We start from the raw sequence: 27,024 nt of genomic DNA on the forward strand, positions 1-27,024 counted from the left end.
CTTCCTCTACCAGACCTCTCATCCCCCATTTTCCCACTCTCCATTCTGCCAATTACAGTTCAAGCTGTGAGAAACAGCTCAGGTACTGCTTCAACTGTGCACACCTCCAGTGTGGGGCACACTATATGCCATTGGGTCTGTTCGCCTGTCTTCCCGCTGCACAGCTGTGTTTGCCGTCTCTATCCTTGGTGTCTGTATACTGATTCAGAATCAGTACCTCATGGAAAAAAGAGAGGGAGCAAAAGAGAGAGACATGAAATCTTGAAATATTTACAAAGAATTTAAGCCCAAAGAGCTGACATTTTTATTAATTTAAGGAGAAACTGGGACACACAGAGAGAAAGTAATAGTGCCTAAGGTGAGATAGAATCTTATAACTGCATCACAAAGCCTTCTCAAGGTGTCCCAAGGCTTTAAAAATACAAAAATAATGGTAATTGTAACAGGAAAGGAAGAGCTTACTTATATAGCACTTATAAAACACTTAACTAGCCCCTGGCCGGTGTGGCTCAGTTGGTTGGAGCATTTTCCCACAGACCAAAAGATTGTGGCTTTGATTCCCAGTCAGGGGACATACCTAGGTTGCAGGTTCAATCCCTGGTTGGGGGTGCACATGAGAAAGCAACCAATCGATGTTTCTCCCCCTCTCACTCTCTCTCCTGACCCTGTCATCTCTCTTTAAAAAGCAAGGAAAAAATGTCCTTGAGTGAGGATAAAAAATAATAATTAAAGCACCTACTATGTGCCTGATATTGTTATACTTGATTTATGTAAACCCAGTTAATCTTTCTAATCCAGGGATGCAAATGCTGTTATTATCTCTATTTTACAGATGAAGAAATGGAGATACAGGAAAGTGAAGCAAATTGCAACAAAAAACCCTTATAATAATACTAGAATTGTAAAACCTAGCTCTTGCCAAATTTACTTAATTACATTTAAATAAAAAGATAAGTATAGTGTTGAAGATTGATGCAATGTTGGACTGTAACCTTAATTCCTTTTGCTGGTTGTAAAGAAGAGCAGTTTCCCATTCATCCCAGGCATTTGTCTGCATGCCAGGACTCTAATGCCTGGACACCAGTGGATAGCTGTGTTGGAAGGACTGCCTGTTACCCTGTTCTGACTGAACAAGTCACGTTTTATTTCCCAAGACCAGACATCTAGGAGGCTTTTTATTGACTCAGAACAAAAACAGCCCAGTGGTTTAAGTGGTCTCTGTGGTAATCACCCAGCAAGGCTCCAACAGAGGAAACATCTTTTTGCCTCTACAGGAAAAATGCAGCAGAGGCTTTTAGCAGGTGTGCAAGCTTCTCAGAACACTCGTCTTCCAGGGCGGGGCGTGTTTTCATTCACTTTCCCTGCTGGGTATAATGTACAAATTACCTTTAAACCCATCATTTTGTGTAGTTTAGACTGATGCTTGGATTTCCCCTCCTCCTCTATCCCTTTCCTCTATTGCAGCTCCTGGCTGTTCTTCATTTATAGGAAAGAGGAAAAACCCTTCTTGTCCTTAGGGGATTTAGCCAGGAGCTCCCCTGGATCCCTGCCATTCTGCAGCTTGTCAAGTGAATCTTCAAATAACCCTCCCTGCCCCACGAAAAATTTCACCCAAGCTAGGTGACCCTGAAGGTGTTTTTTTTTTCAAGGTCCCAACAATAAATTTCATAAAATTGTCCCACAAAGCACAGAAAAGCCAGCCTTTGGAGTAAAAGGAACTGTCACAGTTACACTAAGCAAGCAGCAAACTGCTGGCCCCTCTGTTGATCCACACGCACACCCACTGCTAGCCAACCAGCAGATGGCCCGCAGCAATGCGAGAACCTGAATCTGCAGGAGGGGAAAGCATCTTTCCAGCAGTCTGATAAAATTCACAGCTGAGTCAAAAATAAATAAAGAACATCCTCAGGCTGGGGGATGATTTGCTATTTGCAAATATGATGAGTTAAATCTGTAAGCATATTTTTTGCATAAGTATAGTACATATGAAACAAACATCTTATTTCTTTCTAGTAGTTATTAACCCTTGTTAAAATAGGGTTGTAAATTCCTTTAACTAGCTGTTAGTAAGTTTGAATTATTGATTCTTAAGATGGAAGATCTCCTAAGGCCCATTTCACTCACCTGCAAATGAATGTATAAGCTCATACAAGTCATCAGAGCAGAACCAGGGCTGGAAGTCAAGGCCCTGAGCTGAGGAAATGCCAAAGACAATGTTTCCTCAACTGAGAGAAGGTTGGAGTGCCCTCGTGTGTCCCTACATGGGAATTCTTCAGGTCTTTACAAAATTGAAATCACTTTCTCCATCAACTTGCCTGCATTGGGATGTTTTTAGGCACTTAGCTCTAAAACCAAACCCTGTGATAAGTGTGTTATTGGACATAAGTGGACAATGCATTTGCCTTGTTTAATCAGTAGTATTCCAAGTGTAGGTTTGTGTGGATTCAGGTTGGCGAGACCTAGGTTTCTCTACTAGGTTTCTCCACTTGCAATCTTTGTAACCCTAAAGTATTTGCAAACCCAGCCTGAACCTCAGTTTCCTCATCTGTAAAATGCAGATAATCTCTGTCTTGCAGGATTGTGGCAGACATCCAATGAGATCCTATGAATAAAGTGCCCAGCCTGGCATTTGTTGCATAATACACAGTCAGTAAACTGAAGTTGTTACTGGTTATTGTCAGACAAGAAGCCCCCACCAGGGCTCACTAGGGAGTTTGTGATGAAGAAGGAGCTGGGTGCAGAGGCTGGGGATGTGAGTGGCGTATCTTTGGGATGCTCTTAACTCTTGGATGAGGACATTTCCATGAGCTCTGGGGGCAGAGAGAAATGAGGAAATTTTAAAAGTATGTACTGAATATGAGATTCTTTCAGATTCTTCCTTGAGGTGGGGAAATTGAAATGGCTCCAGGGCGAATGGCTTTCCCACTGATGGAGCCTCTTTCAGAGATAGCAGCTGCTCTCTGTCACTGAGGGTCCAGCAGTCAAGGGTGAAGTGTCTACCAAGAAAGAAAATGTTTGAAAACTGGATCCTATTTAAGGCATTGATCCAGTTCTTTTAGTAGTCTTTATTTATTGAAAGAGTAACCATATTAAAATCAATAAAGGACAGAGGTGGAAAACAAAACCTGGATGAATTCATTTTTTATTTTAACTTTCTTTAACTCTTCATTTATGTTATGAAATAAGTTCACTCAAGCTGAGTGTTGAGCAGAATTGCAGTAAATCAAATCCATTTGCCCTAGTGAACTTTCAAAGATGCTCTCCTCCCCCCCAGTAATCCTCACAGCCGTCCTTTCCAGACACATGGGGAGGGAGATATCATTATGTACAACACAAGGAGACTTGACCTTTAAATGTCAGTGGAAGTGTAGAGTCTGGCGATTCTGTCTGTGTCTTCCACTAGCTTATTGGAGAACTGAGGGAAATAGCCCAACAGTGTAAAACTGGGGAAGGGGGCGGGATGAGAGGTACATATCACTTATTCCTTTTTCTTTTGTTTTAACATAGCCAGAGGAAAGAAAAGGAAAGATTGAGCTGGATTCTGTTGTGTAAACATGTACTTATTCTAGATGCCACAGTTCCTGGGAGGTTGGTGTAGATTATCAGATTGCAAGAGCAGAGAAAAAACTGCTCAGTTTGTAAGCCTTGCTCCTGGGGTCGATCACCCTTTTTTGGAATCTCTGTTATCTTTAAATAAGCCACATGCAGCACATGAGGCCCAGGCATTTATTATTTGTGAAAGTTCATCATCAGGCCCATCTAGGGTCGTGGAGGCACAGAGTTGGAGTGTCTGAGCAGCAGCACAGCCACACCATGCAGCACTGGCAGCAGTGACAGACCAGCCGTAGAATGCTGCATTCGATACCACTGCAGGGCTATCCTGGCCAGTGTCGAGCTTGAACTGGACTCTCTTAGTGGCCATAAATCTTAAGTCAACCAATGAAAACATATTTCCGACCTGATACACAGAAGTCTCCTATCTGTTCAGACTAACTGAAAATACATTTTTTGACTGCTGTAGTTACTTCTATGGTGCTGTGAAACACTATTCCTGGTGTTTGTTTCATTTACACTTTATGCTTTCATTCCTCTATACATCTTTTTTCTCCTTAGAATGCCCCCCAAAAGTCTATATATCTTGCTTATTCTCACACACACACACACACACACACACACACACAAGGTCTGTACAAAAAAGTCCAGCCATTGTTAATATAACGAGAACAGTTTTCCTGACATCGATGTAACCTGGCAACCAAGGAGAATAGACTAGAATGTGCATGTGTGAACAATGATGACTTCACTGTACTAGTCAGTGGGGGCAGTAGATACTATTGAATGAGTGTGTATACTGTGTGGTCACCACATTCAAAATAACTAAGCATGTAGAGCAACGAATCTGCATCAAATTTTGTGTTAACCTTGAACATTCCTCTGTGGAAACTATTTGGATGACTCAGGAGGCCACAGTTATGGCCAACTGGTGATCGGCAGCTTCATCAGACAATGGATCCACTCATGCCTCATGTCTTGTACAGAGTTTTTGGTGAAACATCAAATCACCCAGGTGACTCAGTCCTGCTACAGTCCAGATTTGGCACACTGCGACTTCTGGCTTTTCCCAAAACTAAAATCATAAAGAGATTTCAAACCATCGATGAGATTCAGGGAAATACTATAGAGCAGCTGATAGCAATTGAGTGAACTGTGTGAGGTCCCAAGATACCTACTTTGAAGGGTACTGAGGTGTCATTGTCCTATGTACAATGTTGCTTATATCTTGTTCAACAAATGTCTCTTTTTTCATATCACATGGCTGGATACATTCTGGACAGACCTCGTATATTACTAGCCCTCGTGGTAGAGTGTAAATTCCAGTATGCTAAGTAAAAAATTTTTCATAAAGCAATCTTTTTTAAGTGTATGTCCACCAGAGAGAAGGCTTCTGTTGTACATTTCCACCTCCTCCTCCTTTGTGTGGTACTGTACCACTCCCAGCTAGGCCTGCCCCAGCCTTCAAACTCTGCTCTGGGCCCCGGTGAGGTAAGATAAGGAGCTGGGCAGTCCAGTGGAGGAGAGCCCCTGGGGCAGTGAGGCCTGAAAACAGGGTTGGACCCAGACACACGTTTGCTTCAGACGAGTTAATATTATGGCATCCCTTCAAGCTCTCATTTTAAAATACTTATGCATGATTTAAAGAAGTGAAATTGGACCACACCTTTAAAAAAGTCCCCATTTGGTTTGTCTTCTCTCCCAGATCTCTCCTGGGCCCTGCAGTCCCTGTGATTCCCTCTTCTCTTCCCCTTCCAGTTCTCCACTCTCTCCCTTTCCTCAACAGGGCAGTTTGAGTCTTTCCAAGCTTCTCTGTCCAAGCTTGCACCCCCGCCCACCCCCATCCACTGCATAATACTGCTTCAAGTACATGGAAAGCCATTAATGCCAAAAATGAATATTTCAGTTGTTTGTAGCAAACAAAAGATACCACAGTTACCAGGATTCACTCTTCTTAGAGGATAGTGTGAACTAAAAATTGTTTCTTTTTCTTATCACGTGTTTATATTCAGGATAAAGAATTTACTATGTGTGTTAAAGAGAACTGTTCTTTTTTTCTATCCTGCCCATTTTGTAAGGAATCACTGGTGAAAGCCAGCATCAACTGGCACCAAATTTGCAGTCTAGCCCAACAGTGCTGTGACATCCCTTGTAGACTGGTCCCTCAGCTGCTGCAGTGGTGGTGGGCCCCTCAGCATGCTGTCCCCAGGATCCCACAGTCCTGCCAGAGCTGGCTGGCATGAGCCAGGAAGCCAGGGAGGTGAGCCAGTGATGGCCTCCAGAGGAAGTGAGAGCTGACTAATAGGGGATCTGAAGTCCATCGTTCTCTGAAGGGCCAGGGAGGTATCCCTAAATATCCCTTGTTACTGGCTGAGTCGGAGAGTGGGTGAAATAAGCATCTCCTAAATGGTTCTTCTTCCAGAAATTTGGCCTTGCTGGCAAGCCCCCTATGCATATTTAGACATATGTTTTTGTCATCTCTAAAATTAAGTTGTGGTCTCTCCAACCCTTAGAAAAATATCAAGAGTTTTTTATTAAATGAAATCTTGTGATCTAAACAAACTATAAGATTTGTTTTACCTGGAATTCTTTACCTGAATCAGAATCTCATGATAGCACATTTGCACGGTTGGTTGCAGGTACATCCAGGCAAGAAGGTGGAGACAGTGTTGCATCTGTAGCTGAGCTGCTCTCCCAATAGGTTTGAGTTGTGCACAGTGCTCTCAACTTACCACACTATTAAGTAAAAATGTCTTCTAAAAAGCAAAAAACCTGTGAATAAAATAGGTAAACTGAAAGGGTCTGAAAAGTTCACTCATGCAAAGAAAAATAAGAGGTGATAAGGAAAGCTGAGAGAGGCAAACATGTAAACTCAGCCATGTTTATATCCCTAAGACCTAAAACAAATGTATTTGTTTTTATTCTCATCTGAAGACATGCTGTTTGCCTTTAGAGAGAGAGGAAGGGAAGAAGACAAAAAAAAAAAAACCCATCAATGTGAGGGAAACATCAATCAGTTGCCTCATGTGCATCCTGACCATACACCAAACCTGCAACGTAGGCATGTGCCCTGGCCGGGGACTGAACCTGCAACTTTTTGGTTTATAGTATGACACTCCAACCGAACCACATCAGCCAGAACATGCACTAATATTTTTAACGTGTAAGAAAATACAGAAAAACTTCTGAAAATATTGTTGATTCTGGGTTTTGGCATTTAAAATATTTTGGGAAGTTTCTTTGTGGATGTTTGAGTGGTTTAGTGATATTTATGAAGACTGATAGGGTTTTTTGGTAAATTGGGATTTTTTTTCATTTTAAATAACAGATTATAGGTTTTCCCTCTCCAGAAATCTGCTCTCCAACATGCTTTTAGCAATAGAATGGATTTATTTTTGTGTATTTGATTTTCTTAAAATCTCTCGAAGATGTCTTATTTTTTTGATGTTAAAAATAAAAAATTAAGAACATCCTTGGCCTGGCTGGTGTAGCTCAGTGGATTGAGCATGGGTCGACCAAGCAAAGGGTCACCAGTTCAATTCCCAGTCAGGGCACATACCTGGGTTGCAGATGTGGTCCCCAGTAGGGGGCATGCAAGAGGAAACCACACATTAATGTTTCTTCACCCTCTCTTTCTCCTTTCCTTCTCCTCTCTCTAAAAATAAAATAAATAAAACCTTTTTTTAAAAAAAAGAACATCCTTGGAACTTCCTCTACTATACTTTCAAATCATGTAGTCACTATATTTATTTAGTAAGTTATTGATATAGGAGCAGACTAGAAGTAATTTATAATTTTTTTAGTGCCAATTTATACTTAAGCTGTATAATACTATGGTCTGAATTTACTCCTTTTGATGTTGATTCTGGGTGTAACCTAAAATAAGTCATTTAAATCGCAGACTTCATTTTCCCAGTTAACAGCCATGGCAGATACCTGAATATAAATATTTGAGGTTTCACAACATTATTTAAAAACGAGAATTATTTGTCTGTCCGATAGTATCATGCAAGCAGATGACACAAATTTCTTAATAATGGTATCATATGTTTGAGCTTATTTTGTTTGCCAAGGCCTCTTGTAAGTGCTTACCTGAGTAAATCATTTAGTCTTCACCACAGATCATCGATGGTTGGTACTGTTGTTATCCCCATTTCACAAAAGGAGAAACCGAGTCACAGCATTTCAATCACAGAGCTAGTAAGCAATAAAGCCAGGATTATGAAATTAGCAGCCTAGCACCAACCCCATGTTCTTAAGCACTGTGGGACATCTCCTTTCAGCTTATTCAGAGCTGTGATAGTTCATAAAGGTAGGTCTCGGGACTCACTGTCAGTTTCTTCTTGCTAAACTGGCATCTTGTAAACTGCAAGTCTGGGTCCTTTGGGCTGAGTGGGCAGAGATTTCTCTGCCTGGAGATGCCTACTGGAAATATTTAAAAAGTAACTGAAAAAGAGAGAATTGATTAGTTTCCAACTCATTAGTGTTCTGGAAACAGGGGATGGGACCAGCAGCTTAGTACTGGGTCACCTGGTGGATGGCTGTCCAGTGGGGAACAGTTACTGAAGGCCCTGAGAGTCATGCCTGTTAAGGATAAAAAGAGGGGCAGGGTCTGTGCTCCAGCCTACACAGGTCAGGTGCCCATCTGCCTACCAGGACGCTCCGTCTAGAGCAATATTCTCAGCCTTTTGTTCTTTATCGCCTCACTAAGGACTCTTTTTAGCCATTTTTATCCTGCTTACCACCCTAGCAATGAATGAGATTTTAATACCACAGGTACACCGTATATCTGTTTAGGTACTATATGTATTTGTGTGTGTGTGTGTGTACAGGGTGGGACCAAAGTGGGGTTTCAGTGGTTCGTATAGAAAATAATACAATAATTAATACATAATACAAGAATAAACTGAGTTTTACATACTCATAGCTGTAAACTACTTTTGCCCAACCCCATGTGTGTATATGTATGTCTGTGCTTTATATATAAAAAGAGTAAGTCTTTTCTCATCCTCCAAGAACCAGTTTTGTCACCTCGTTGAGAATGCATAGCCTAAAGGCACTGATAATTTTGAATGTTGAGTGGTAGGGCAAACACAGGGTGGGAGGTGGACTTAAAGGAATGGACTTGGAGGGGGATAATGGGCTTTAAAGCAGAAAGGGCTCCCCAAAGGCAGAGTAGTACCTAAGGGAGGTGCAGAGGAGAGAGGAGGGGAGATTTTCTTAAATATGTGAGGTCAAGTGTTCTTTGACCTGGGGTCATCATCCCAGCCACCGAGAGGTGTGATGAAGAAACTCTTACTTGCTCATATTTGTTCCTCACTATACTTTTGTTTCATTTTTCCCTCCATAGCTGTATGGTCACCACATACTCTGAAATGCTATTGTATTGCAATGAAATCTATCATTTCAAGGTGTGTGGTTTGAATTCTTCTTGTTTTATTTAGAGACCAGGTTCCCAAGAAGCTTGCTTTAAATTCTCTTAAATTAAATGAGCTCAGAAAAATGGCTACTACTCTTATTTCAAGAAGTTGGTAATGAAAGTGCTGTAACTGAAAATCGCCATGTGTTCACTTGATAGCTCCTTTTCCTCAAATAACAAACCTTAGAAAGAATCAAGTAGCAATTGGTGTTCCAAATAAACAGCAAATGGGTTTTCCCTGGTCCTCACAAGGCCCACATACTTTCTTCTACCTGGTCTTTTAGATTAACTTGTCACCCAATGCTTTCTAGGAGGAACTAACTGTAACATTGAAAAATATCTTGCTAGTCTTCCCCATTCAAATTTTTTCCCTCTAACCTCATGCACATCTTAAAGGGTCTAATTAACCTAACTCACCTACATAATCATTTGCTAGAAGACAAAATAAGGAAAGAAAAGCCTCCCTGCATTGTTTTTCTCCACTTACAAGCACTGGTTTTTCATCTAATCCAAAAGCACAACACATCCTGGAAACAAAAGGAGTGATGAAGAAAGCTTCTACCAAGATATGGGTGAGGCAGTCCACCAGATTGTTATTTGAAGGTTTGAAAGTTCTAGAAGACCAACCAAAGAAGGTGATCCCAGAAATCAGAGAACTTGTTATGAGAGGATAATCTTACACCAATGGCAAGTGGTGTCCAGCCTCAGTACCTCAATCACCTGGGAGCTTTTCAAGTTTTTCTTTTTTTTCCAGTGCTTCTCTTTTTAAAAAATATATTTTATTGATTATACTATTACAGTTGTCCCATTCCCCCCCCCTTCATTCCCCTCCACTCTGCACACACCCTCCCACCCACATTCCCCCACTTTAGTTCATGTCCATGTGTCATAAGTTCTTTAGCTTCTACATTTCCCATACTATTCTTGCCCTCCCCCTATCTATTTTCTACCTACCATCTATGCTACTTATTCTCTGTACCTTTCCCCCCCTCCTCCTCCCACTTCCCTGTTGCTAACCCTCCATGTGATCTCCATTTCTGTGGTTCTGTTCCTTTTCTAGTTGTTTGCTTCATTTGCTTTTTTTTTTAGGTATGGTTGTTAATAACTGTGAGTTTGCTATCTTTTTACTGTTCATATTTTGTATCTTCTTTTTCTTAGATAAGTCCTTTGACATTTCATATAATAAGGGCTTGGTGATGATGAACTTCTTTAACTTGACTCCTTATCTGAGAAGCACTTTATCTGCCCTTCCATTTTAATTGATAGCTCTGCTGGATAGAGCCATCTTGGGTGTAGGTCCTTGCCTTTCATGACTTGGAAGTTTTTCATTCTCCGCTCTCACCCCAGAGAGATTCTGACTCAGCACATCTGGGATGGAGTCTTGGGCACTGGTGGTTTTTAGAAGCTCCCCGCAGAGGGTTCTGGTATGTGTTCAAAGTTGAGAATTACTTCTTTAGACTATAAAATGCTTTTACATACATTATGCAGGGTTTTGTGTACATAAAAAGAGGAAAAAAGAAAACATCTGTAATGCCTGTTGAATGTATAAGGAAACAGGAAGAGACAGGAGTAGTAATTATGAAGATGAAAGGAATGCAAAAAATAAATTTCCAAAAGTTGGAGGGAAAAAACACCTCATCTTTGCAGGGCCAGGACTAGGGTTGCTATCAATCTGTGGAGTGTAGAACACTAAGGCATAGGTTGTGTATCCATATTTCCTGCTCTATATGGAATAATCTTGAAATAACAACAAAATTCCCTACACAGAGGAGTCTGAAAACAGCCATCTGATACCTAGTGCCTATTATTTCCTAAAACTCTGTTGAGCCTACTCTATAAATGAGAAATAATGGAGAAGAAGAAAAAATATTTGTTGTTAGTCAAAAAGTTCGTTAGACACTATGTTAATATTTCTAAGGACATTTTGGGGCTGTGCACATGCCTGCGTGTGTAGACAGACAACAGACCTTGACAGTGACCCTAACAGCTTTCAGAAAGTTGTAATGAACAATTTTGTAGGTGAAAGTGGCAAATAACAGCAACCTGGCCTCTCAGATCAGGGAAGTAGGAGTCAAGGCACAATGAAGCAGAAGAAAAGTAAATTGTGGTCAGGAAGTAAAGTACTGAATTTTAAGATTGCAGAAGTGGCTGATGATGAAGCTTCAGCTATGACTAAGAGAGTGGAAGCTACAGCCAACAAGGTAGAGGCTCATTTTCACTCCATGTCACGTCAACCAATAAGATGGAGAGTAAAGAAAACCTTCAGGAAAGAAAATCCTCCAGACCTCAAGTGTTTAAGATAAAGAGTTTCAGTTAATCATCCTTGCTACCTCTAGTTTCTAACAGAGATGACTAATAATAATAATAATAACAATAGTTCAGCCATCACCACGTGTCAGTGTTGTCCCAAGCACTTTGCATACATTCTAACACTCACAACTTGTGTGGTGGTAGGTACTATTGTGCTCATTTCACAGGTAACAAAACTGAGATGGGGCTGCGCAACCTGCCCGACCTCCTGCCTGGGGTTGTAAGTGCTGGAGAGATGTGGACAGAGTTGGGCTGAGAGAATATTTTATGGATGGTATCAGCAAAAGAAAGTGAACAGAGTGCAGGAAGAAGCCTGCCTGTCGATGAGTATTGCACATCAGCAGATGCCAGGCTTGGTGTAGGGGCCTGGCAGAGCCTGAAACGATGCACTGGAGCCACACTGAAGAGAGTCCTAAACAGCAGCACTCAGAGTTTGAACCTGGTTTGGGAGAGAGGGGAGAGAAAGAAAATTAGGTATTCACAGTATCCTGAGATGATTAACTTTTGGATGTGAACAAATTGAGGCTGGAGTGAAAGAACAAAAGTCAATGTTCTTTTGGTCCTGATTACATGTATGAGCCAGGTGGGGGCAGTCGAAGGTTAAAGGAAGAGACAGGTTTGATATATGTTGCAAAAGTCAAATGCAAAGTTTTGGTAACTGGTTGGATGCAAAGGGTGAGGGAGAAGAATCTAAATTGAATCCAAGTTTTCAATGTGAGTGACTGAATGAACTATTAGTAGAAATTCGAGAGAGGTATTTTAGGGTGTGGGCAGCATGAGTGGCTGGGCTTTCAAAATGTGTAATTTGTTGTGTGAGCAGGCCATTAGGTGGAAGACCACAGCAGGAAGTAGGTAACAAAGCTGGAACTTTTAGAAGAGTCTGGGCTAGAAGTGAAGATTTTGGTGTCATTTGTTTGATGGCACTGTGTTGAACTCAGGGAGTGAATGAAAAGGTGGGAAAAGGCAAAGAATAGAGATCCTTGAAAAACATTTAAATCTGGAACAAGAAGGAAGATGAGGAGCCAGCAAAGGAGATAGAGAGTGTTAACAGAAGGTTGGGAAAACCTTGAAGTGTGTTCCCAACCTTCTTGGAAGACAAGGGAATGGAGGGTTCCAGAAAAGAGCCAATTTAGCAAACCCTCAGAGAAACCAGGAAGAAGAAAGCCATTTGGAGTTGTTGATTCGAAGGTTCTAAGGATCAAAAGTTGCAGTGGAAGGATAGGAAGTGGCCTTGGGTGGGAGGAAGGGAGTAGATCATAAGAGACCAAGCAATGGGACTGGATTGCACGAATTTGACAGCAAGGAAGAGAAGACAGGGTAAGAGAAGGAAAAGGAAGACTTGAAAGGGTAAGGTAAGTAGGGAAAGTGCTCTGTTTTGTTCTTCAGGTAAAGAGTACCACTTACATCTATTTTAGAGAGAGAGAAATGCATCTCGCCATGGAGAGCGGTGAGTGAAGGTGCATAGGTACTAGTGGGCAGTAGCAGCAAAAATACTTTCTGTGGCAGAAATCACAGCAGGAAGAGGTCCTAACCTTCTAACCCTATCATGAAACAAACCAGAAATCGAGGAGCTGCTCTCTTTAATGACTCCCACATAGCCATTCTCTTATAAAAGAAAGGAAGGACTGATGGAACAGGGTTGTTTTCTTTTCCTCTTCGGGAGGAGTGCCTAAATTTAATCCACACATCCCCGGCAGAGAGAAAAGGAGCCCGTTGCTATAGACATTCCTTAAAGAGTGAGATAACTTCTGTCGGGTGTAGGAAGAAGGTGAAACTTTGATAATGAACTTGGGGTATGAAATATTAGGACTTTTTTAATCAGTACTATTTGCAGGTTGCATATCTGGTAAGTATTCTGTGTGCAGGATAGAGGAGGGCATTTTATCCTGTTACAAAGAATGGTTAAAGTACCAATGTTATTTCCCTCACTATATATGAGGCAAAAGCTACCTGGGGAAAAAATAAGTAGAAAGGCAAAAACATTGCTAGTAGTTAGAGTGAAGGCTGGTGTTGACTGCTGTCAGCCTAGGTAGGGCAACCACTGTAAAGCATTCAGCAAACAATCTGCTCCATTGTCCTGTCCTTTCCTGCCAAGGGGAGGGAGGGGGCAGCTCTGGACACAGGATGTCAGAGAGGAAGGCAGGCAGTGGGAAAGGGAGCAAAGAGATAAAGAGAGACTGTTCCCAGGGAATGTGCCGGCCCTCCCTCTTCTGTGGGATGGGCTGAGTACCATGTGTGTCCCTGTGTACGCAGAAATGGTCCCTGGGGCCCCATCACTGTCACATCGCTGCACGGCCCTCAGACTTGGAGAAAAGCATTAGAGGTTGTTAGCACATCTCTCTCTGGAGATGAGACTGGGCTCAGCAGCAAGAAGACAATCCCAGGGGGGATTTGCCTTTCCTCCCCTGCTTAGATAGTGGCTGTTCCCTGATACCCAGGAAAGAATGAAGTTCAATGTGTGCCTCGCACTGTACTGCACACTCAATCTTGAACAGCTGGGCTGCTAATATGAGTGAAAGAGAAGAGAGAACTGGCTTTTCACCATCTATATATAATGTATTCATAATAAATCTCTCAATGAGGAGGTATAAAGATTTCCTATTTCTGTACAGCCAAAGGAAGCAGACCATTAGGCAAGTACCCAATGAGTCTCATTAACAGAAACAACCAATATGGAAAATCCAGGGAGACTTGCTCCACATTTCTAGTAGTAACAGCAATTTTTTTACCTGAAATATGCTAGTAATTTTCTTGCTTGCAAATTGGTTTTGCCTAATGATTGGTAAATATCTTTTTTCTTAATAGTTACTGAATATTCTCCATGTTCTAGAGACTACATAAAAATAAAGCACTGCTTGTCATCTTTGTTTTCCCTTTCCACTTTATTTCTGAGAAGATAAAATAGTAAAGCCATCCTAAAATGACTTATTTGCAAGGAAATGGGAATAATAAAGCATAAAACAGTAGAGTTCTGTAAAGTTCTATAGTGTGCATGAAATGCACAGTCTAAGATTTAGTAACTCAGACAACTGGTGAAACAATGAACAAGTATGAATTAAGCATTTAAATTCCAACATGCATGGTAGTGGTTGGGAACACTGCTAGCAGTGTCAGAACAAGGGCATTTTCCTCCTTGATCTTGCTTGCAAAGCATAGCCACCTGTGTGGAGTCCCCAGTATCAGAGCCAGTCACAGCGCTAACCTAATAATGATGGCTGACCCCGGATGGAAACCAGTGACAAACTGAAAGGTACTTGTTAAAGATAATGTTCACCTTAGAAATATTTTCTCACTATAGTTAGAACTGTGGAGCTCTTGAAGGGCCGCCCTGGCCAAAGAACCACAATCCTTACAAGCTCATAGTTGGGAACTTCCTTACAGAGTTTGTCATATGTTACTTTGCCAGAGAAGACTAGGTTATTGAGCTTTTCCCGAACTTTGCTTTTGAACCGTATCTTCTTTTTGGCTTGCCCCCAGATTTATTCACTGGGTCTTTGTCTTTCTTGGCCACCTTTCTGGCATCCTTCTTCTTGTCATCCTTGGGCCGCACAGTGAACTTGGAGAGCAGCTGCTATCAGTGCTACCTTGACATGATGTGCCCCATGGACTCACTCTTACAACAGCAAAATAGTATTCACAGAAGCATAAAAATAAGTCAGGGTTTTGTTTTCAAATTCTGCCTTTTCTAGAATTTAGATGCCATCCCAGCATTATTGCGGTGACACAGGGTTTTCGTACCCTTTGTTCCAATGACAGTTCTGTGAGGGATACTCAAGCAACCTCCAGTTTGTCTCTATTATGGTTATTCTTCAGCAAACCTTTGTTTTTGCAAAAATAGTTTATTTCCTCAAAGTAGCTTTCCTGAAATGAAATTAGATGAAGTAGCATGAATATTTCAAGCTCCTTTTTCCAAGTGTATTTCTAAATAGCTTTCCAAAAGGGTATTTATTAAGTTCACTTATACTAGCAATATATAAGGATTATAGTTTTACCCCAGGCTTAACAAGCTGCTAAAAAGATGCCATTACTTTTATTTGTGGTTTTTCCATTCCTAGCAAGCTTTAAAAATTCTGCAAATATTTGTTTACAATTCTTTGGTGTGTATTTGGCTCCTAATTTTTGTTTTGCTGTCAGTTGGCTTATTTTTGCCAGGTCCAATCTCAACTGCTTTACTTACTTTTATTCCTTTGTATAGGCTCCCATGATTCATTCAGCTACTGGGTGGACGAGAAGTCCCCTGTGGGACCTGACCAAACCCCGGCTATCATACGCCTCGCCAGGATCTCTTTGGTGAAGAAGCTAATGAAGAAATGGTCTGTGACTCAGAACCTGACCTTCCGAGAACAGCTAGAGGCTGGGATCCGCTACTTCGACCTGCGTGTGTCCTCCAAGCCAGGGGATGCTGACCAGGAAATCTACTTTATCCATGGGCTTTTTGGCATCAAGGTCTGGGATGGACTGATGGAGATTGACACGTTTCTTACACAGCACCCCAGAGAGATTGTCTTCCTGGATTTCAACCACTTCTACGCCATGGACGAGGCCCACCACAAACATCTGGTTCACCGGATCCAGGATGCCTTTGGAAACAAGCTCTGCTCAGCCTGCAGTGTGGAGACTCTGACCCTGCAGATCCTGTGGGAGAAGAAGTGCCAGGTAGGACAAAACCGAGATGAGCTTCCAAGGGCAAGAACAGAACTATTTCTGTCTTTTCTATATCACCAGCTATCAGACAGCTCTATCCAGGGCCCTCAGGCTAGAAGGCATAGTTTGTTTTTTTAATATTTAATATATTTATACATGTTCCTGGGCTCTAGGATAACTCCAAGGGCTCCCCTGGATGCCTTTGAACTGGGGTGAACACCTGCAAAGTATTTAAAACGTTTTTGGCAATGTATTTGGCATCTAAATTGACTTCGAGTGGCTTGGCCAGAACCAACCCAAGGCAAAGTTGTGAATTTGGAGCAGTTGGTTATACATGTTTTTTAAAACATGGTATAAAAACATGGTTTTAAAAACATGGTATGTTTTTAAAAAACTGGTATAACCAGTTTTTTTTACTCCCTCCCATAAAACCCCATTTTCACCCTCCTGCTTTCCCTCAGGGATAGACTGTTTAATCTTGCCTTCAACTCAATGTCAGATAATCCCTGACAAAGCATTGCTTGCTAAGTAAAAGCATTAGCTGGCAAAGGCATGTGAAGTTATCATTTCAGGTATGTTAATATTTTAAAAGGCCATCTTCACAGAATTTGGGTCATACTTGGAGAAAGTTCAGGAAGGAAGAACCCATGAGGGATCCAGGCTGGTAGACTAACCCCCAGGTTGCTTATGCTGAGAGGAGCCCCTAAACCTAGACCCAGGAGGGACCTACTCAAGAAGAGGAATGTGGGCCTCGGGTATATTCTGCTCGCATCCCACAGGATGGTACACAGTATGGAGAGAGGAGCTCCAGAAAATGTCAACTTCCAATTTAAACTCTATTTAAAAAAAGAAAGAAAAAGAAAACATGTTTCATTCATAGTTGCTCACTTGCTTATAGATGCATTAACCAAAGCATCTTCAAGAGGCAGTTATTTTTGAACTTAGAGAAGAGCTTTTAATTAGAAGATTAATCCTTCTAATTAAAGATTATTCACTTGCAAACACTTTTTGAACACCAAGTATGTGCTAAGTAAGTACCATTCTAAGCACTTGGAATAAATTAGTAAATAAAACAAAGATCCTTGACCTAATGGAGCTTTCATTCATGTGGAGGGAGACAGCTCCTACATAATAAACATAACATAAACATATAATGACAGAAGGTATTAAGAGCCATGAAAAAGAGAGTCAAGCACGGTGAGGGGGAGCCAGACTTCTGTGGGTTGGAGAGTTGGTCACAATTTTAAATAGGTTGATTGATTAAGCACAGCCCTCATTACAAGATGACATTTGAAGGAGTTACTCACGTGGGTATTGGGGAAGAGCTTTCCCAGCGAGGAGCAAGGCAGTGGGGAGGCCTTAGCGAGAGTGTGCCTGACATCTCTGAGGAAAAGCAGGGGGCAGGGGCTGGAGAGCAGAGCAGCAGAGAGAGAATGGGTGATTGTGTGGGCCCTGAGGCACTGCAAGGACTTGGCTTTCACTCCAGAAGAGGAGGGTTCTGAGCACAGGGTACTGGGACCTGACTTAGGTTGTAAGGCTGTCCCTCTGGTTACCAGGAAGACACCTGGTATAGGCGGAGTGGGGCAAGTAGGGAAACCAGGGAGGAGACTACTGGGGGAAGAGGTCAGACTGTGAATCTGTCTGAAAGGAGAGCCAACAGGGTTGCCTAATGGTCAGGGCTAAGGGTGAGAAAGGAAGTGAGGAGTCAGGCTAACTCCCAGGTTTGGCCTGAATAATTAGAAATACCAGCTTGCTTTGCACACTCAGTGATAGTGCTTAAGGCCAGAGACTCCAGACACTAATGAGTCAACTCTTAGTATCTGTTAAAATTTATCTAAGCTATTTCTCACAAAGTTTGTAAGTGATGGTTTGCCAAATACTTATCACACCCCTTCCTCCAAACATGAGTTTATATACATCTAGACTCACAGGTCTCATGTGGAGAGATTTTTTCCCCTAATGGAGTCTCTCTCTTACAATACTAAACAATTATAATAGCAACAACAATAACAGCTAACATTCATCGAGCCTTTACAATGTGCCCAGTATAAGGATTAACTCATTTAATCCTTTCAACCACACTATGAGATAGGTATTTTGTCATTATTCTCTCTTTACAGATGAGCAGACTGAGGCATGGAGAGGTTGAGCAAGCTGCCCGGGAGAGCACCATTAGTGAGACAGAAGAGCCAGGATGTGACTCCAGGCTGCTGGGCTCTCAGTGTTCCCACAGCTCCTCATGCTCTGAGGGCTGTTCACACGCTGTGGTGATTTCCAAAACTAGTGTCATAGATCATGCTAATGGAAACACTCTATTTTTCATGAGCCCCTCCTATCAGGGGGTCTAGAGGGCTATCAGAACAGGAGAAAGGAGGGAGATCAGCAAGAGGGCTTCAGAATCCTAGGATTCAGGCACGGTTAAATTTGAGTGCAGCTAAGTTTATGAACAGGTATCTGTTATAAATATAGCTTTATAATTGCATCCACAGGCAGTATTCAGGATGGGATGCGATACTGCATACTGAATTGCTTAGAAATCTGTGGGAGTAACCAGGTGTCTTCAGGAATGACAGCTTGGTTGATAGCTTGGACTGTGACTTTCTCACAGCACAGTGATGATCTAGCATAGCTTTTAAGTATGGGCTAATCTGTATCATCCAACTATAAATAAGTCTGAAATTATAAAGAAAGATGCTATGACAAGATGCTGATATCAGAAAAAGGGAGAATGTCATCAATTTGAATTCTAGGCTCTCCCTGTTCTCCTTCCTTTCCCAAAGTTTTGCCTGGCAGGTCTCTTCTTAAAAACAAAACAAAGAGGTAGCAGAGTCCTCAGCCACCTCCCCGCACTGGGGCAGGACCAGACTGGCGGCTAAACTTTAAATACTCATTATGTAATGAGATGCCTTGCATGTGCATGTAAGCCCCTGAGCATTTTATTAGTACAATTTAATAGCAAGAAGTACATCACCATCCAGTTACATTTCCTTTAGTTAACATGCAGTTACATCACAGCTCACAGATATGTATTTGTACACTAGTGGCTATGGATTTTCAGGGTACAATGAATTAGAAAATTTAATCTACAAATTGGCAGTATTTAGAATCTTACTGAGAAGGTAAGAATACATAACACTAGTAAAATACAAAACAACCGATACACAGTTGCAAAATAAAGCTGCCTCAAGTGTACTATATGAAGAAAGGTTTTTTTTTTTTAACCAATCAGTTGAAAAATAGTACATAGTCTAAATCTATATCCCAGGGGTCTCCAGGAAAAGACCGATCTGAATAAGAGGAAGTCAGTGAGGGAATATTTCTCAAAGGAAATGAGATTTTAAATCAGAATCTCAGAGAAAAACTGAACATAAATTGCTAATCTGGAAGGGAAGATATCTCAGAGAAAAACACAGCAGAGTGAGGTGGGGAAGAAAAGGCAGAGCACAGGCCCTGGGCAAGGGGTACTGGCCCTAGAATTCTGCAGAATGAGGGTTGGTTTGCTAGGCCACCCTCCTACTGTAAATAGAAATTCTCCCTGGAACCTTTAGGATCAGATTCCTCAAGAAGGCTCTTGAGGAAAGGCATAAAATTTCTTTTGCATAATTTGTACTTTTTGCATATTTTCCAAGGCTAAGTAAAGGGGAGCACTGTCCTCTCCTGCCCTGACACTGCCCAGCAGGCAGCTCGGGCAGCGGGTGGATGGCACCTTCCAAGGATCACACAGCCCCCTGCCTCTCCCACAGTCCAGTTCACAGTCCAGCTTTCCTCACTCACAGACCCTGGAGATGCCAGCCTTCCCAACCAGCCAATTACATTGCCAGCAGGAAATCCTCCTCAATCTCCTGGACAATCTGCTTACAAGGAGCCTGTGATTAACCTCATTAACACACATGCTTACCGCAGACATCATTAAGAGTCAGTCAGACATAACTCAAAACCATTAAAAACAAGAACAACTCTTAGCCTGTTCAGTGCTTCACTCCTGGCACTCCCCGCCTCTAGGCCTTCAGGAGCAGTTAGTCAGGCACCTTAGTTAGGAGCTAACCAGGCACTGGAAACAAAACACACATCCAGACTCCGCCTTGGGTGCCTGGAGACCACGTTCTCCAGCCAGCCCTCCACAGACTGCAGTCCAGGGAGTGTAAATAGCACACAGACATTCCTCCAGGTAGAGATCACTGGTGCCCCAAGGGGGAAACATACATTACTTCTAGAAACCTAAGCAGCAGGACTCGAATTGGAACAACCAAAATAGCAATTCCCTGTCCCTTGGCTGCCTCTCAGAAACTAATTAATGCTATGGATGTGGCTTGCTAATTATTTTCAAAATCACCAGCATCCTGAAAGGTCCCGTGGGAGACTCATCGCCTCCTGGAAGCCCTCCCAGCCTTGAGTGTGCTCCTGCTCTCCCCTGGGAAGGACCATTTCATTCACAGTGGGCATGCACCATTGGAAATCTGTGCTCATTCCCACTGCAAGAGCTCAGTATCAATTCTGTGAGCATCTGAGTCATAACTTGTAGCCTCAGGGATTCTCCACTTGGGTTCTGAAGAGTATACGAAGTCTATGAATTTTGATGGGGAAAAACTACATATTTATCCCCACTAGGCTTTAACTGAAAACGAGGTGCTCATGGATTATGAGTGCAGGCAGTCATGAGGTATTGGCCCCCCACTTGTGACTCGTCCCTGTAGAAATCACATATATTTCCATATCACGGCAGTTACTGCACATATCTCAAAATATCATTTGTACTTATTAATTCAAAATTATAGGCCTTATACTTACTACAAAATACTTTTATTTAATGTATTTATTAAGAAACACATTCCTGGCTGGCATAGCTCAGTGGATTGAGCGCGGGCTGCGAACCAAAGCATTGCAGGTTCGATTCCCAGCCAGGGCACATGCCTGGGTTGCAGGCCCCAGCCCCCAGCAACCACACATTAATGTTTCTCTCTCTCTCTTTCTCCCTCCCTTCCCTCTCTAAAAATAAATAAATAAAATCTTAAAAAAAAGAAACACATTAATTTATTACAAATTCAATTAATAGATTGATAGCTCTATTTCCTTCACATTGATTTCCTTTGTAATCCTGTCTGTTTTATCTTAGGCATTCATTTAAATCATAATCTGAGCAAGGATTCAGGATTTTACCATACTTCAAAATGCTGACAGAAATAAAGTTAAGAATCTTCAATTCAGACATATGCAAGTGCTTTAATCCTTGCTTTTCTAAAAATATATGTAATAATTTGAATTTTCATGTGTTTATATTTGTTTGCCTTTCCTCCTAGCAATCAGCATAAAAAAAGCCAAGGAGCTGATATTCAGTTTGTTCATGAATTGCTCTCCTTTTTCTGTTTTGAATGTTTCAGGTTCTTATTTTCTACCACTGCCCCTTCTACAAGCAATACCCCTTCCTGTGGCCCGGAAAGAAGATCCCAGCGCCCTGGGCAAACACCACAAGTGTGCGCAAACTCATCCTCTTCTTGGAGACCACTCTGAGTGAGCGAGCCCCACGCGGAGCCTTCCATGTCTCTCAAGCGATTCTCACCCCCAGAGCGAAGACCATCGCCCGAGGCCTGGTTGGTGGCCTTAAGAACACTCTGGTTCACAGGTGAGAATTTACTTCCATCCCCAAAATAAAGTTGTTGTTTTTTTAATTTTCTTGAGTCTCTTCAAAATAAACAGCAGTAAAACCATATAGTATGAAGATTTAAAATGCAGTAACACAAACTGCCTTATATTTGAAAAAGCTGTGTGTTTGAAGTAGCTTCAGTAACTGTGGCCAAAGGCTCTCTAAATACTTCATGAAAATGTACACATTAAACCATAAATACTCTCCAGATTTTGATCCTGAAGCACAGCACTTTTAGCTAACACCAGTCTGTTTACTTCTGGCACAGGGTGCATCCTGCTCTTGCCCCTGCCCTCCTATCCTCGTAGCTGTCCCAAGCACGCATTCCCTTAAGAAGCATCAAATGTGACCACATGCTAGGCGCTGGGGATTCAGAGATAACCCTTCAAAGATTTGGGATGTCCTCCCTTCCAGTGACAATGAGTCCCAAGAAGTGGCTTGGGATGCCATACACTGTGCCATAGCTTTAAATACTTCCCCAGAGCAAAGCTGACTCTGACTGTACAATTAGGCAAGAGCAGCTCCAGAAACTTTGTACTGGATGGTGTTCTTTGTGCTGGGCAGCAATAGATGATAAGTGTTGTCAAGGAAAAGGATGCCTCATATATACGTGTATGTGTGTATATATAATGTCTGTGTCTGTGTACATGTGTGTGTAAAAAGGGACTGTTATAAATACATTTGGACATATGGCACTCTGTGCAACCCAAGCTGAGGAAGCTAACATGCTTTGGGAGCAAGGGAAATTTGCAAGCCTCACTTCGGTTCTTGAGTTCCAGCTGGGGAGCAACAGAACTCAGACAGTGAAAGCTGCACCAAAAGGCACGCCCCTGTCTGTGCATATCCGGCTCTGAGTTTGAGCAGTGTGACTTCAGATAGCTGAGGCTCCCCCAGCAAGAGTGTGGATAGCAAGGAATGCATGAACTTTTCTTTCTAGGTGACAGCTCCTGATGACGTGGCCATAAGCAAACCCTTTTTGTGTGGCTCTACTAAGACTTGACTGAATTATTTGTGCTGAACTTGAAAAGGATCATATTCATAACCCAGTGATATGTCTCTGAGAGTTCCAGAATTATGAACTTTCATTTTCTATAATGTATGTCCAAAGGGCATATCCGTGCTCTTTTCCTCCTGCCTTCGGTAAATTGGTAGATTAACAGTATTTATTTATTCATTCATTCGTTCATTCAACACAGACTGAATACCTAGGAGCAGCTGGGTGCATGGATACCCAGTGAATAACACAGTCTCTGCTCTCATGGAACTTAGAGTCTATCAGGAAAAATAAACATACAAATTACTAAAAACAGTGTGAAAATCACTATTACAAAAGTCTGTCCAGATAACCACACTAATAAAGGAGAGGGCATATTTTAAAATAAGGATAAGTTATATTTACATATTGTGTTTTGAATATATAGTACCCTCTTGTAGATGATTTCATTTCACTCTTAAATTAAGTCAGCTGCCAGGAGGGTACATTGTCTAGGGCAGCAGTCCCCAACCTTTTTGGCCCAAGGGACTGGTTTCATGGAAGACCATTTTTCCATGGACCAGGGTTGGGGGGAATGGCTTCAGGATAATTCAAGTGCATTACATTCAAGCTCACCTCCTGCTCTGCAGCCTGGTTCCTAACAAGCCCGAACTGGTACCAGTCTGCAGCCTGGAGGCTGGGGACTCCTGGTCTAGAACACATTATTGTCTCCATTCCAGATGGGGCTCAGTAAGGTTCAGTGACCCAGACCTACGTAGCTGGTAAGAGTCAATAATATGTCTCAACTCTGGACTTCTGATTGCTGGACTGTTGCCCTTTTCAGTGTTCAGCAATGACTTGATATAGACATTTCAGAGTCCTGTTCTTTTCTGCTCCACTGGCCTGCAATTGCATTATTAGCACCTAAATCTGGTCAGATCTTACTGATTACAACTGTGAACCCACAAAGTCTCAATGCTTTCCATACATGTAAATTCCAAGAGCTGTGATCTGGCTGCAGGTGAAGCGCCAGGCTCTGGGACTTAGTGGTGACAATGGTGGTGTGCGCCCAAAGCCAAGGCGTCCTGGCATGCTGGAGCCCTCGCCCAGTGGCAGCTGGCAAGTAGATGTGTCCAGGACTGAAAGACACATGGGCATCTCCAGTCCCTCTGGTCACAAGAAGGTTACAGGGATGCATCCTGCACTCCCAGGCCTCCACATCAGCTCAAGGGAGAAATTCAGCTATGGTCAAGACTTCATTCCCTAACGCCAGCACTACCTGTCATTTCCTCTGGGCTGTTGAACAAGCATAGGAAAGAAGCAGTTGTCACAGGGCCTTCCCCAGAGTGTCAACACCCGGTAGGTCTGTCCTACCTGAGGCACATAGGGGCACTGTCAAACTGGCTTTGGGCACTGGTTATGAGCTTAACCAAGAGGAAAAAAACAAGATACATTTTCCTAAAATGTGGAGGGGGTTTTCTCAGCAGAGAGTTAACCCCACCTCACCCCAACTCAAGTGAATTTCAGACCTGAGATCTTGTTTTATTGGTTCATTACTCTAAAAGGAATATGAATAGAATTCTGACTTAATTTCTATGATCATTTTCCCTAGAGTATTAGAAACTGCACTCCTACTAAAATCAAATGAAAGGAAGTTTTGCCCACGCCTGAGGACAGAGCAGCCATGGGACTGTAGAAGGGGACACAAACTGAAATCAGAGATTGAGATGCAGCCTGACTAGGTCCCTGCATGGCTAGGGACTAGTTCCCTGAAAATTATGTTCCCTGAAAATTCATATGCTGAAGCCCTAACCCTCAGTAGCTACTGTGTGACTATATTTAGAGAGAGACCATTAAAGAGGTGATGAAGTTAAAATGCGGGCAGTTAGGGTGAGACCTAATGCAATCTGATTGGTGCTCTTACAAGAAGAGGACATTTGGATACACAGAGACACACCAGGGATGTGTGTGCACAGAGAAGACCATGTGAGGAGACAGTAGGAAGGTGGCCGTATACATGGCCAGGAGGGAGGCCTCAGAAGAAACCAAACCTGCCAACACCTTGATCTTGGATTTCCAGGCTTAAGACAGAGAGAAAATAAATTGCTATTGTTGAAGCCACCCAGTCTGTGGCTTTCAGCATTTTCTTGTCAGCCCTACCAAATTAATTCAGTCCCTTAACAACAGAGTGGCTTTTAACCAGTTTGCTAAAGTTTTCTCACCAGCTAAATGGGGTCAATATTACCACATAAGACTATAGAGTTTTTACATGAAACTGCCTACTGCAGTACCTAGCACAAAAGAAGTATGCCGTCCCTGCCTGAGGAAACGCAGAAACAGTGCAGTGGGCCTCCAAGGCAAAGGGACCTTCCCAACCTGCTGCTCTGCAGCCCATGGGGCTTGGTGCCCCTGGTCTGTCAGCAGTACCTGGCTCAGCCTTCTCCACTGCCCCCTCATCTTGGTAAATGTCAGGAGTTAAGAAAATAAAGTGGCTCTTCCTCACAGTGGGTTCTACAGTTCCCTTTCCTTGTACATAATCCTGGTTATTTGATCTTTGCCTTGGTTCACACCTGCAACCCAAGCTGACAGAGAACTCCGTGTCACCTGAGCCCACAGATGCCGGCCTTTCCCACATTTCTCTGCTCAGGCTCCAGGGATCCCCTGAGGTTTGGCTCTGCTGGAGTCAGCAGGAGTTGCCATGGAGCCTTTCATTCTTACTTCCCCACATCACCAGAAGATGGCGCCTGCATTTCACAGTAAAATACTGACTAGCGATTTTTAAGTCTTAAATGGGTCAGAGCTCCTGTGGCCTTCCCGTGAACCACCGGGTATTCCAGGTCCCTGTCTCCAAGAGAGGGCTGTATCTGGGCCCTTCGCTCTCGGGCCACAACATTCTGCCACCTGGGCAGCAGGACGTGACTGACCACTTCAGGAAAGTTTGTTTGTTTGTTTGTTTGTTTGTTTGTTTGTTTGTTTTTAATCCTCACCCAAAGATATGTCTGTTGATTTTAAATAGAGAGGAAGGCAGGGGGAGGAATGGAGAGAGAGAGAGAGAGATATGGATGTGAGGGAGAAACATCCATCGGTTGCCTCCTGCACACTCCTCTGTTTGACCATGATGCAAACTATGAGGGCACTTCATAGCGCCCTCCTCTCTACCCCCGTGGTATTTTACATTCACTACTAATATAGGAAGTATCACACTAAATCGTCATCATTGTTTCTGTCACTAAATTATGAGCTTCTTTGGCAAAACATTGTATCCCATGGAGAATCCTCAAATTATAAAATGTGAACAACCAAGTGGGCATTTGTCTGTTAAGAAACTGTACATACTGCTGGAATGACTGTACATGAATATGGAAAAGGTAAACCTTGAACCTTATTAATACCACATTATGAAAATTAAGTCGAGATGTATCTTAGATCTAAACATAAAAGCTAAAACCACAAAGTTTTTAGAAGAAAATGGGAAAATTCCTTTGTGACTTGGGTGTGGGCAGAATTTTCTTAAGTCAGTCACAGAAACCATAAAAAAAATTGGCAAGTTAGATTTCATCAAAATTAAGGAATTCAGCTCACCAAAATATGCCAATGAGAAAATTAATAGGCAAGCTTAGGCAGGGGTATAATATCAAAAATTATATCTGACAAACAACTAGTATCCAGAATATATAAGTAACCGCTTAATAACCAAAAGAAAGAGTAAAAGCATTGAACAGATGCTTCCCAAAGGAGACACACGAACGGCCAACAAGTCCAGGACAGACGGCTCAGCGCCCGTGGTCATCGGAAATTGCACAGTAAAACACCGGAAGGTATTTTCCCTCACCCACTGACAGGGCAAAAATTAAAAAGACTGAGAGCACCAAATTTTGGAGAAGATGTGAAGCAGCCAGACTTCCCGTACTTTGTTGATGACAACGTACAGTAGACCGACGTCTTGGGGAAACGATTTGGAAATTTCTTATAAAACTAAGTGTAAACCTAGCATGTAATAGACCAATTTCACTCCTTGTTATTTACCCAAGAGAAACATGAATAAATGTCCACTAAAAGACTTTTTAAGAATGCCCATAGCAGTTTTATTCATAATACTAAAAAACTGGAAATAGCCTTTTTACCCATCACCAGGAAAATGGATAAACATGCTACAGTATATTCATACAATGCAATACTATGCAGTTATTTTAACAAAAGAACAAAGTGCAGATGCAGGCCACAACATGGGTGAATTTCAAACTCATTTGCTGAAAGAAAGAACCTCATACCTAAGAATACATATTGCATGGCTTATGTGAAGTTCTGGAACAGGCTAATTTAATCTGTGGTAGAAAAAAAATCAATGTAACTGTGGCCTCTGAGAGGATGGGGGCAGGGATTGAAGGGGAAGGTGCATGCAGGAACTTTCTAGGGTGCTGATAAGGTTCTATACCTTGATATGGGTATGGGTCATGTGTATACATTTGTCAAAACTCAACTGAT

The 27,024-nt window shown here is 42.2% G+C and overlaps 1 protein-coding gene across 1 annotated transcript in view; it reads left to right on the forward strand.

The window, feature by feature from the left end:
* PLCXD2 (phosphatidylinositol specific phospholipase C X domain containing 2) overlaps positions 1 to 27,024 on the forward strand; it is a 48,867-nt gene that overhangs the window by 15,306 nt on the left and 6,537 nt on the right. Inside the window, exons 2-3 of the mRNA XM_028505300.2 lie at positions 15,477 to 15,937; positions 21,304 to 21,545. Of these exons, the coding sequence (XP_028361101.1) occupies positions 15,477 to 15,937; positions 21,304 to 21,545 (703 nt within the window). The remainder of the gene's footprint in view (positions 1 to 15,476; positions 15,938 to 21,303; positions 21,546 to 27,024) is intronic.

Source organism: Phyllostomus discolor, chromosome 2, assembly GCF_004126475.2.
Source record: "Phyllostomus discolor isolate MPI-MPIP mPhyDis1 chromosome 2, mPhyDis1.pri.v3, whole genome shotgun sequence".
NCBI lineage: Eukaryota > Metazoa > Chordata > Mammalia > Chiroptera > Phyllostomidae > Phyllostomus > Phyllostomus discolor.